The following is a 14,011-nucleotide window of genomic DNA, read 5'->3' as shown; positions in this document are numbered from 1 at the left end:
GTAGTTCGTCTGTTTGTTCAGACCGCACGGGCCAGCCGTCGCTCCCCACGTGCATCAGTGAGCCATGGCCGCCCTTGACCCTGACGCCGGTTCACCACTGTTCTTTCCTTGGACCACTTTTGATAGATACTGACCAATGCAGACCGGGAACACCCCACAAGAGCTGCAGTTTTGGAGATCACAATTTGGCCCTTGTTAAACTGGCTCAAATCCTAACGCTTGCCCATTTTTCCTGTTTATAACACATCAACTTTGAGGACAAAATGTTCACTTGCTGCCTAATATATCCCACCTACTAACAAGTACCCTGATGAAGAGATAATCAGTGTTATTCACTTCACCTGTCAGTGGTCATAATGGTATGCCTGATCTGATCAATCAGTTTTTGCTTTTGAATAAATGTTCAATAAGTTTTCACAAATATTTTTTTTTGCTTTGTCATTATGGACGGTGTAGTGTAGCTGTGAAAAAAAGAAAGCACTTTAGAATAAGGCTGCAACTTTTAAAATGTGGTGAAAAAAATGCAAGGTATGAATAATTTCGCAAAGGCACTGTACATGGCATGTACTACATGCTCTAAGAAGGGTGTGGTTTTGTACTGCTGGAACAGATTGCATGCAAAATAAGTTTCAAGTGAAATAAGAAAGAATTAACAAGTAAACAATTTAATCTATTGTTAATCTTACCGACAGCCTTTCCTGTTTGCACGACACTTCTGCTCGTTGACATCACAGCATTCCCGATCTTCTTCCCACGCTCGCTGTTCTGCATTGAACTGAATACATACAGTTTTTTGCCATGGCTTAACTATAAAACAATTTTTAATATGAGCTCTTAAAGGGTTAGTTCACCCAAAAATGAAAATTCTGTCATTAATTACTTACCCTCATGTCGTTCGACATCCGTAAGGGTACCTTTTATGGGTCTTGAGAGAGTAAAGACCTTTGTGCCAATGGAGGCCTTTCTGAGCCATCGGATTTCAACTAAAATATCTTCATTTGTGTTCCGAAGATGAACGGGTCTTACGGGTGTCGAATGACATGAGGGTAAGTAATTAATGACAGAATTTTCATTTTTGGGTGAACTAACCCTTTAAATCATACATTATGACTATGGAAGCTTGTTTCCACCACAAAAAAAAAAAAAAAAAAAAAAGTAATAGCAACTTTTTATCTCGCTATTCTGACCTTTTCTCACAATTGCGAGTTTACATAATTGTGACAAACTCGCAACTGCCAGTTATAAAGTCTGATTTGAGAGATAAAGTCAGTCTTTTTTACCTTGGAATTAGACTTTATAACTCGTAATTGCAAGTTTATATTTCACAATTCTGAGAAAAGAAGAATTGCGAGAAAAAGTTTATATCACACAATTCTGAATTTATAACGCAATTGTGTTTATATCTTGCAATTCTGACTTTATATCTAGTAATTCTGACTATAACACGCAATTGTCAGTTTATATCATGTAATTCTGACTTAATAACACATTATATCACTTTATAACACATTTATAACACTACAATCATTGCAGCTGTCAATCATTGCAGCTGTCAATAATTTCAGCGTAAACACACAGAGTTCTGAACTGTGGTGAAAACTACTGCAGGGCTCCAGACTAACTTTTTTCACTAGGAGCACAGTGGCCCCCAACTGAAAATTTTAGGGGCACAACCAGAAATTTTAGGGGCGCACACCGTAAATCAACATGCTAACCAAATCTACTAATTTCTACTGTATTACTAATAGGGATCTGTATCGTTAAGGTTTTAATGGTATTACTACTCTTACCGATACTGCTTATTGATCCGGTACTTTAACAGTATTCTTACCGGTTCTTTTTATTATACTTTTTTTTTTTTTTTTATTAAAAAAAAACATAATTAAGAACATAATTAACATGCCTTTATAATCTGAAAAGTAAAATATCTATAGCAAAAGAAACCGCAAAGTTTGAACAAAAATATGAAACATCTATTTGTAAATGGACCAGTGTGCAGGCATTCGGAATGTCTGCTAACATTAATATTACAGTAAAGAACAAACCTACAAATAAATCTAATAAAGTAATGAAATGTAAAATAACACTGCATTGTTTTCACTGTATAAATTGATAGAGTAATGCTTATAAAAGCTAAAGTAATTAATTCAAGAGATGTGAATATTTTCTATTTGCCTTTTGTTCGATTCGAATTAATGGCTCAATCGTCAGCATGTTTATTAGACGCTGCCCCTTTAAGACCGATCGAATGTAGAACTAATAATATCATATTCTCTTATTTCTCCAAACTATTTACGCCCATTTAAGATATAAACTGTTAAAATAACTACTCTCCAATCCGGTCATTTTGACACCGGCTATTTGTTGTTTATTTGATGGTTTAGACGCGCACACGAAGCCTAAAATATTAAGTGCAAGTCGGTCCATTTCGCAGCACACACACATAAGCCGCCTTGAAGTTGGAAACAGCATCTCTTGCGCGGATCATTGTGCATTTAATAGCTCTTTATTATCAAACACATTCCGCAGTTTAGCAACAGTAGAGACTGCAGTTTACAACAATCACTGAATCTGACGTTTAGTTTAGGTTTAGGGAGAAATGACAGAGCAAGGCTGTGAAGGGAAGGATGAGCTCGACGAACACGGCTATAGGAATAGTTTTACCTCATTCCATCTTTTTATAATTCTTGGAAGCCAAAATCGAAAATAAAATTAGATTAATATCACAGCACATCCCTAAAGTTTAAGCAGACTAAACTTTTGTTTAGTTCTTGGCCATCGTCACTCATTAAGCTGACTGACGTGTTGTGTTCGCTGTAGCTCCACGTGAGAGAGCGCTCGCTTTCTCTCTCTTCTGGACTGCGAATGGCAAAAATGCTTCACGGACAAATGGTTTAATATGATCTCATATAGAAACGGATGGCAAATATAGAATTTGCCAGACATAACGTCTATAAATTATAATTAGTAGGCTAAGTGTATTTTCTTAATTTCTCCAGTACCGACAGCAGGCAAATTTACTGGTCGCACATGTGCGACTGGATGTAAAATTCAGTCGCACACTCTCAAATTTTAGTCGCAAAATGCGACCATTTGGTCGCACTCTGGAGCCCTGTACTGTTATAATCAATCAAGCTGGCTACACTGCACAATGAATTTCTTATTTGAATTTAAATTGCATTGAAATGATTAGTTAGCAAGTTAGTGAATTAGGTAGCTGCTTACCAGTTGACATCCACCACATACATTTGAGCAGTTAATAACATTAGCTAACTGCTGCAAGTGGCAACACAAGACTAAACATCATCATTCAAAATATTACTCTCACGTGTCAAAACCCAGCATTCCTGAACATCGCGCTTTCTGCAACTAGCGGTAAAACATTTTTTTGGGCCAGTGAAAAACCGGAGAACTTTATAAAAAACAAATTTTCCAGGACAAGAAGATTTTCCAGGACATTTTACAATTTCACAAATTTTCCATGTGTTTTCCAGGACTGGTCATCAATTTTCCAGGTTTTCCAGGATGAGTGTGAACCCTGATTTTCTTTTTTTGTAGTAAAATAAAATCTGCAGCTGTAGTTTGCCTTTTTTTTGCTAAATAAGTTTGGCAGATAAATACCTTAACCAATTTAAGTGTTTTTTCTTCCCTCATATTTAAAATATATTAGGGCTGGGCAAATTAACGCGTTAACGCTGGTGATTAATTTTTTCAGCTTAACGCATTAAAAATAGTTTTTATATCCATTTTTGCCCAGCGTTACATGATCACGCTCCTATTCATGTAAATGCTTCCAAGTGCGACAAGACACAAGAGAACGCGCTGTATGTCAATGTCCTGTCTGTCTCTGTGTGTGTGTGTGTGTGTGTGTGTGTGTGTGTTTGTCAGTGTCCTGTCTGTGTGGCTGCGTCTCATGTCAGCTAATCGAGGGACACTCTGACACACACACACACACACACACACTGACGCAAAGACAGAATCACATCAGTCTCCTGCTCACATCGAGTTCTCTTTTGCTCTTTAACAAACAATAACAACAACACAGAGAATTGAGTATTCTCATATTAGGAGTCTTAAATGAGTTAAATAACGTCTTAAATTAACTTAAGTAGTTGTGAGGAAATGAGATGCGCGGGACAGCGTGTGAGATCCGCGTCATGTTCGTAAGCGGCCGTTCTTAAAGTGACAGGAGCACTGATGATGCCTGTCACTAATGTTCATCAAAGAACAACGGAAACAAATTGTAGCTTTAATGATGACTAATCTATATTTCATTTATAATTTATGCAGTTAAGAAAGGTGTTTGATAACTATTACATTTCTGCATATGTCTAACAGGGAAGGCCATGGGTAAATATAACATTTATTATAATGGGTTTATGTAAAGATTGTTTTAAGTTCACTTAAATTAAAAGTTGTTTTTTTAAAGCCTAATAAATGTTGAAATTAGGAGCTTTCAGTTATAATGTAATGTAACGTCATTAATGTTTCATATAGACATTAATATCAGTGATACTGGCCTTCATTCATAAAAAGATGCCAATACAACACATATTTAAAATATACTGTCTTTAAATTGTTCTACATTAATTTGGAGAGTAACTGAAATGATTACAATATCAAAATATTAAAAACGTAAAATATTAAAAACTTGCGATTAATTACAGGAAAAAATGTGATTAATTAGTTAATTTTTTTTAATCGATTCCCAGCACTAAAATATATAAATTATTTTCCTCATATTTTGATGGTTTAATTGAACTTGTAGGGTCATTAAAAACTAATATCCCCTCTGGCCCACTTTTGGCCACTACTGTAGGTCCACTTTGATAAAAAATATAGCTCAAGTGGGGAGAATAACTTTTATATGTACTGCACTTTTACTAGTGAAGCATTTTGGATGTCTCCTTATTTATATTCAACATAAATTCTATATACATATTATATGGATATTAAAAGTACCCTATAGAGACAGAGCGACACGCGTCATAATCTGAAGACCACGCCCACCGGGGGGGAAAACAATCGAACGCTCTCCATTGACTTTGCATTGCGTGAGGCTGCATCCTTGTCATTTCGGACTTATTACAAAAAACTGAACAATGTATTAAAGCTGATTTGTGACAAAGTGAACTGCAAACAAGCTAAACAAAACCCAGAAGCAAAAACCCAGACGTTTTTATAAGCTGTTGACCCAAAAAACGAGCGTTTAAGGACAAAAAGGTGTATTCAGGCCATTGAGACAGAGCGCTACAGGTCATATTACACTGATAACCTGGGCGACTAGAGGGGAATGTAATCAACGACAGGAAATATCATATATAAAACGGACATTTGGATATTTGACTTAACAGTGACAAAATGTTTACTGCACACATACACATACTGAGACATACTGAGTGTCAGGATCCCAAAATTTACCCATTCATCCTGCTGAAGCGTCACTTCGTATTGCCTGTATCCACTTTTATCTTCTTAAACGCTCGTTTTTTTGGGTCGACAGCTTATAAAAACTTATTTCTGTGTTTTTTAGCTTGTTTGCTGTACACCTTGTCACATATCAGACATTGTTCTGTTTTTTGTTATAAGTCCGAAATGACAATGAGGCAGCCTCCCGCAATGCAAAGTCAATGGAGAGCGTTGGATTGTTTTCCCCCCCGGTGTGGGCGTGGCTTAATACGCTCTGTCTCTATGGCGGAGTATGTAAACAAGAGGATAATAGTGTAACACTTACTGTGACAAGCGGATCTTTACATCGGCCACACTGTACTGACCCTGGAATGGATGTCTAAGAACACAGAGTCAGTGATCTGAGGTCAAAGTTAAAGTTTTCTGTGTTATGGTAAAAACATTTGTTGAAAATAACTTTTTTGAGAGAAACATGCTTGGCCTCACTTTGAAAGTAAAAAAAAAGGTATTCGGCACAGCTAAAAAATTTAAAATTGCTACACGTAAAGCAACACATGCTAATGTTTCATAAAAGATGACAAAACGTAATTAAAAATAATTGGTAAAATGGTAGTTGAACGAGGGTGCAGGTAAACATGTTTTGCAAATGAACATAAAGTAACTGAACACATTTTAATTTATAAATGAGTAAGTTTACATTTCCAGTATATTCATTTCCACACAGTCTACTGAAGGTAGTTCACATCACGGTTCTTTAAATGTTCTTAACAATTTGTGACCTAATGTTCTGAGTTCCTTATGTAATAATGCATGTCGCTCACGTTTGAATAGTGGAGACCAGGGACTGTTATAATACAATCTGACCAATTTAAATACTCAAAATTAGCTACAGGGATGACATCGCCATCAAACATGACCATCATCCTCTTTTGAGGTTACAGTAAAAGTTTGAAAACTGTGTGTAAACATACAATATATTGCCAAAGGTTTTTGGATGCCTGCCTTTACATGCACATTAAACACAACTTTAATGACATCCCATTCTTAATCCGTAGGGTTTCATATGGAGTTGGCCCACCCTTTGCAGCTATAACAGCTTCAACTCTTCTGGGAAGGCTTACCACATGGTTTAGGAGAGTGTTTATGGGAATTTTTGACCATTCTTCAAGAAGCGCATTTGTGAGGTCAGGCACTGATGTTGGACGAGAAGGCAAGTTCAAGTTCCTCCAAACCAAACTTGCTCATCCATGTCTTTATGGACCTTGCTTTGTGCACTGGTGCACAGTCATGTTGGAACAGGCAGGGGCAATTGCCAAACTGTTCCCACAAAGTTGGGAGCATGAAATTGTCCAAAACGTCTTGGTATGCTGAAGCATTAAGAGTTCCTTTCACTGGAACTAAGGAGCCAAGCCCAACCCCTGAAAAACAACCCCAACACCATAATCCCCCCTCCACAACAATGCAGTCAGGCAAGTACCATTCTCCTGACAACCGTCAAACCCAGACTCGTCCATCAGATTGCCAGACAGAGAAGCGTGATTCGTCACTCCAGAGAACACGTCTCTACTGCTCTAGAGTCCAGTGGCGGTGTGCTTTACACCCCTGCATACGATGCTTTGCCTTGCACTTGATGTAAGGTGATCTAAGGCTTGGATGCAGCTGCTTGGCCATGGAAAAACATTCCATGAAGCTCTCTACACACTGTTCTTGATCTGAAGGCCACATGAAGTTTGAAGGTCTGCTATTGACTCTGCAGAAAGTTGGCGACTTCTGCACACTGTGAGCCTCAGCATGCACTGACCCCGCTCTGTGATTAAGGTGGCCTACCATTTCATGGCTGAGTTGCTGTTGTTCCCAATCCCAATTGCTTCCACTTACTTATAATACCACTAACAGTTGACCGTGGAATATTTAGTAGTGAGGAAATTTCACGAATGGACTTGGTCATGGACGTGATTGGAACACCTGAATTCAATGATTTAGAGGGGTGTCTCAATACTTTTGGCAATATAGTGTAACTATGAAGGATTTACAGGACAAAAAAATTATAGGGGAGAATGTATCTGGTTTAATATTTAATTTGCGTTGGGGATCGATGTTGAAAAAGGTCATTTATTAAATAAAAAAAATTAAAAAAATTATGCACATGTTTTTTAACCCACCCAGACTGTTTTAACTGCCGTTAGTGGGTTAGCTTGTAAAAAACAGCACTATTTGTATTTAACTTCCATTTAGGACTAACAGTTAAGAAATAAGTTGTACATTTCAAAACAACTAGTAGTAATACATAATAAAGCAAAACATGTTACCACCATCCCCGGTCTCACATATTTTTCTGAATGAGCCAGCTCCTTTTTTAAATATGGTTAACATTATTTTGGTCAACTATAAAAAATAGTAAGCATTAGCAGAATTACTGCTAGTATTCTATTTTGATTTGTCTCAGTTCTCATACCCAGGAGTGATCTCGGCCATCGCTGGATGCTTGTTGCTGATCCACAGTCTGTAGTTGTGTGTGATTTTCCAGGCGGATGTGAACGCAGGTCCATAATCTGCCAACAGACGCTCATGATCTGATAACAAACAATATTCAACAAAAATAAACCCTCACGGTCACAATGACACAACATTACACAATGAACCCCGAGTGAGGTGTGTTCAGTTGGTAACTTGACTTTGTTAAAGAAAAAAAATTGCACTGAATTCTTGGTAAAATAGTGATCCTCTAAGAGTCTACGGCAAAGATAACAGATTATTTAAAGGGATAGTTCACCCTAAAATGAAAATCAAGTCATCATTTACTCACCCTGTTGTTGCTCTAATGCCATAGGGCATGGATAGGGTTTGGTGAAAAACATCTCAGTTCTCATCTGAGAACTGGAGTTATGGTTTGGATATATTTAACTCTGAGAAAAAAGTATTTCGATACTTTTTTTAGGGATTTCTAGGAGTGTATTACATGCGTTTTAATTCATCTTGATTTTTCACAACTTATGTAATGTTTTTAAGCGAGTCAGCGTGAACTGCGGTGCTAATAGAGTGTTATGAACATGTGCCATGCACAGAAGACCAACTGCCAAGGTCAGGAGGATTTTTGTTATATAACACATTACATTTCAGTTTGTTTTTCCACCAAACCCTATCATACACCCCCAGAACATATGCAATATGGAATATACTATGCCACGTGTCGCATGGGATCATTCTGTCATACTTCTGCATCTTTTTTTAAAAGCTTGATGTTGGTCACTATTCACTGCCATTATATGGACTAGCACGAGCGGGACATTTTATTTAAAAATTCTCCATGAAAAAGAAAGAAGGGCATATGGCATTAAAACAATACCAAGGTGAGAAAAAGGATTTTAAGGTGAACTATCCCTTTAAATAAATACAAGGTTTCTGCAGGTTTTATGGAGTTAAATTTCTAAAACCAATTAAAGAAAATTTAAGGGATAAATTGAAGGGAACATAACACATCAATATGTTCTCTAAATGTAAATGTCTAAGCACACAATGATTTGTATTAGCAACACTTCCAAGTTTCAAAATACAATTTCCAACAGATCTACATTACAATTTAATTTTACAAAAAAGAGCTTAAAGTTTGAGATAAGAAATCTTGTGATCTTGTGAAAGTGATTTTATTATTAAAAATAACCCTACAAGAACAAATATCTGCCAATAAGTTCTACTTTTGTAATTTTCATACCCAATGACAGATACTTGTTCTTGTTTTAGGCATAATCTCACTTGATTTTGTTCAATTTCTCAGAAAACAAGACTTAATTTCTTCATTTTGCATGTCAAGTAAATGTATCTTGATTTAAGGGCGTTTTGAATTTGTACTGGAAAACTAAAATCCTGAGGAAGAACATCATTTTTGCAGTGCAGGCAATTTAATTTTGCAATTAAATTTAGGGCCCTATGAAATCTGTTTTATTTATTTTTTTGTTTTATAGTTTATTCTGTTATTGAATCTGCTTTAATGGTTTAATAAAATTTTAGTGACTTCCGTTCATCTTTGGAACACAAATGAAGCTATGATTTTTTCCCCTGCATTGACAGTCTTCTAAGCAACTACCACTTTGACGCTTCAAAACATTCATAACGAGATCGTAAAACTAATCCAAAAAAATCGAGCGGTTTATTCCAAATTTTCTAAAGAGACTTGATCGCTTTATATGATGAACGAAAGTCTTACGGGTTTGGAACAACATTAGGGTTAGAAAAGGATGACAGGATTTTCATTTTTGGGAGAAATATCCCTTAAAGTGTACTAATCTACTTTTGATTTATTCATCAAAAATTTTACAAATTCCGTGACATTCCGCATTATACAGTAAATTCCATTTTTATGAATGGATTCTGCAATTCCGTCCACATTTTCTGCATTGCAGAAATCATAGTTTAATGCCATGATATAAGTTTAAAAAATTGCTCCAATTTAAGAAATTTTTAAGGCCTTAAATTGTGGAAGGACAAATTAAGACTTTTTTAGGACCCGCGGAAACCCTGTAAATATGTGGCTCAATGGGTAACACTCTTGCCTCAAAGCAAGAAGGGTTATGGCTTGAGTCCTTCCTAAGCCAAGAGGCCATTTCTGTGTGTAGGTTGCATCTCCCCGTGTTGGTTTCCTCTGGGTACTACAGTTTCCCCCACAATCCAAAGACATGTAGGTTAGGTGAACTGGAAACTAGATATAAGTGTGATTGTGTATGTGTGTACATAGGTGAATGTTAGCCCTGTGATGGACTAGCCATCCATCCATGATGGGATATGTTCCAGCATCCCAATGACCCTACATTCTGTAGGATAAGTGGTTTGGAGATTAGATGTGTGGGTGTTTTGCATATCACATCACAAATTGGAGATAGCAGATTGTCTCCATTTCAATACTTAAAAAATGTCATCATATGCACCCTTATTCCATTACTTAAATTACTATGGTTTAGGGGTGTAACGATACCCTCATGTCACGATTCGATACATATCACAATACTGAACTCAAAATACGATATTATTGTGATACACAAAGACATATGGTAAAAGGTTAACAAAAATGTACTGCTGATTAAAATGCTGCATTTGGTATTACATTGGGGATGAAAATGAATAGGCTTGGACTTGGTGCTGGTAACCCAATTCACAGGACAATGGTGACACCAGCATAACAATATTCATGATTCTGAAGCTGAAAATACAGAATTATTTTAGATGAATATGCTTGCACTCTGTCACTGACTAGATACATTTTAAATTATATAGGCCACTTTTTACTGGTAACATAAAACATTTGGCATTATCAGGACCCACAGATATCCCCCCTTTGCAATATTATACATTATATGCAACATTATATAGTAGTTTAATGTAGTACTGACACTAAATCTCTGTAAACTTGATTTTTTCCCCTCACATAGTAACTATTCACAATACATATGGTCACCATCCATGATACATATTGTTGCATTTTTGCGATATATTGTGACACATATGTTACACCCCTACTATTATTTATTGTTAATTCATGTTAATTCATAATACAAACAAGTATTCTAAAACATTTTACACAAATATAATATAATATAAGTGTGTGTGTGTGGGTTGTAATGCACCTTGTTGTAGAGCAGAAGATAACAGCGAGTGTACATATAGGCCAAACTGCGCCCTTATCCACTCGTCTCCACCCTCCCAGCCCGTCCCGTCTAGAAACACATCCTCTTTGTTTTCAGTGACATGTTTCACCAGATAATCAGCGAATCGCAGATCAGCTGTACTTAAATACAGCAGTTTGCGCAGCTCTGGGTCTTGGATCTGAATACGTGCTTCATCCACCTGCACACAGGCAAATTTAAAACAATTAACTCTCAACAGCTGTACAACATCTGAGAAGATTTGAACAGCTTAATGGGTTGACTTAACATCTCTCCCTACAAAACAGGTCTCATATTTCACCCCAAAACTATAAGGAAATAAAATGTGTATATGCATAAAGAAAATTAAGCCTATTTTAAGGGCCACTAATGCCGAATTGTGTTTAGCACCATGACATACATTTTTATGACAATTAAAGAAATAGTTTACAAATGAACAAAATATTCTGTCATCACTGTGACTTTGCTAGTCGCTCTTTTCAATGCAATCACAATGAATGGGGACTAAAGCATTCAAGTTTTCGAAAGGATGCTAAAGTACCTTAAAAGCATAATAAAAGTGGCCAAACAATTGCGCTATATTCCAAGTCGTCTGAAGCCATACTGGTAATTTAAGTTATTGTTCACTGAAAATCTTCAAATTAGCCTAATCTATTCTTTGCATCTTTATAAGAGAAATAGTAATGTTGTAGTTGCTTTAAAGCAAGCCTCCAACAGGGAAAAAAACACTGGGGTGTTTTTATTCCAATGGATGGGGTTGGAAACAGTTTATCTACAGCCTATTGGCATATATTGGCTTATAACATCTCATTCATTTCTATGGTATCCACAAAAGTGAATGACTGTTGTACTCTGACAGCGATTCAGTGACATCAAGGTTATAAATTGATTAGACAACATGATTTGAATGATGTTGAACATTATGCTTGCTCTAATGGTAGAGCAATGGAGGTTGTTATTTCCCCATAATAAGCACATCTCTGGTAATGTCTTATTCGTGTATGAATGATTTTGAATCAGATCAATTTCATTTGAATCAGATCTTCTCAGTGACCCATCTACAGCAGTTAATAGTTCACCAAAGGGCAAGTATCAGTGAATAACCACTTAAACTGCCTGTTTTACACACAAAAATACTATATAGCTTCAGAAGACTATAAGACAATTATTCTATGTCGTCTCAGGTCATACGCTTCAATATACTGAAATATGTTGATTTTATGCATCTGCTGCTATACATTCTTCCCCATTGAACTCTTAAATCTACAAGGATAAATATAAGTGCTACTCCCCCTTGTGGAAAGGCTATGCACATCTCTCACAAGTACATAATACTTAGTCAGGAACCTAGGAATACTTTTCTCTATTATTTTAAATGCCAACACCAATTTAAGAAAAGTTACCCTTTTTCAACATTTAAAAAACCAAATTCCTTAACCCTTATGCATCCCTGGGGACGTTTTCATCCACTATGGGGTGTTTTTGAGTCTTCATTTGGCCATAACTTTCTCTGTTTCAGCAAATGGAATGATTTTTGGTGACAAATCTTACATTTACACATGTTTTGGGAGAATCCTTTGAACATTTTCGCAACTCAACGATACACTGTGGGCAAATTCACTACCCTTCGTTACCCTCGTGGCTGAAAACAGCCACTAAATTAAACTGCTGTAAACATTTATCAGATAAATATATATAAATATATATATATATATTTTTTTTTGCATAAATCTATTAATCAACCTCAGTCCTGGGGCCAGTACCATGATGGTAGTTTAACAAACTCAGGGTTACAGGATTAGTTTCGAGTTGACAAAACCAAACCAATCTATTCAGGCTTTGTTGGTCCCATGATGCTGATCATCAGCTTTCTCTGTCAACTCAGGCTTTGATCCTGAGTTTAGGATTTTAGCTGTGACATCAGTAGTGAACAGCCAATCACATGCTGTGATCAGTGAAACTGACATCTACTTCTCGCGAGAGAAGCAGCAAAATTGATTTCTCTCTTCTGCAGAATATTACATGATTGAAAATATTAAGAATTTAAACAAATTTACACAGGAAGAAGCAAAGAGCTGTCTATGAAAGTGGACAACTTTAAGAAAAATCTTACTTAGTCAGTGCAAGTAAACATTATGAGTTAGTTTAGTTGATATATAGAGAGAATTGAACATTTAAACGCACATGTAGTCATTTTTATAGCTTTATTTATTGATTTTAAAGCTTATTTGTATGACCTTCATATAGGCTATTTATATAAATTTTAACTATGTGCCTATTAATGATTGATTAACTAAAATGATACATGTGTAATTGATTACGGGTATAATAATTACTTAAATGATATCTAAGTCATTCAAAATTATTATTATAATAAATAAGCATTGTTAAAAGCCAGACACTTTAGTCTTTAAAAAACATTTGCTATGTAGTGACCTTTAATTTGGAGTAGAAACAGGGGGAGTGACTTCATTGCATCAGAGGTGTGTCACTTTGCTCACAGCTGATTGGTCTAATTTCAGTTTGAGATCTCTTATCCAGAACATAATCTGCCCTGGAGCAGGTTAGCCGTGGAGCGTAAGTTACTATGGAGATGAACACTGCTAAAAGCCAAACCACTTTAATGGTACCTAAAACCCAGGATTGGCACAAACTAAGCTTAAACATATCTGGCTAGCCAGCTAAACCGGCTTCATGGTATAGGCCCCTGATCAAAACTACTAAATGTTTTCGGAAAAAAAAAAAATCAGGATTTTAACTCTTTAATTGCCAATTTTATAAATGATATCACTGATTTTCGGGGGAAAAACACACAAAATGACTTATTTTCAATATAAAATGTAATTGTTGACTGGATTTTTTTAACCTTTTATCATAGTCTTGGACATGTCAAAGATCAGAGACAACATTGGCTTTGATGCATTGTTAGTTTTTGTGCAGCATCA

The 14,011-nt window shown here is 36.1% G+C and overlaps 1 protein-coding gene across 1 annotated transcript in view; it reads right to left on the bottom strand.

Moving 5' to 3' along the window:
* The window catches only part of avl9 (AVL9 homolog (S. cerevisiase)), an 81,343-nt gene that overhangs the window by 4,861 nt on the left and 62,471 nt on the right, over positions 1-14,011 (bottom strand). The window contains exons 13-16 of the mRNA XM_079846262.1: positions 11,028-11,247; positions 7,865-7,982; positions 5,735-5,788; positions 687-775 (exon numbers count right to left, since the gene is read on the bottom strand). Coding sequence (XP_079702388.1) covers positions 687-775; positions 5,735-5,788; positions 7,865-7,982; positions 11,028-11,247 — 481 coding nt within the window. The remainder of the gene's footprint in view (positions 1-686; positions 776-5,734; positions 5,789-7,864; positions 7,983-11,027; positions 11,248-14,011) is intronic.

The sequence above is a fragment of the Gobio gobio genome (genome assembly GCF_949357685.1).
Source record: "Gobio gobio genome assembly, chromosome: 20".
NCBI classification, from domain to species: Eukaryota; Metazoa; Chordata; class Actinopteri; order Cypriniformes; family Gobionidae; genus Gobio; species Gobio gobio.
This window is presented reverse-complemented; position numbering and strand designations above follow the sequence as displayed.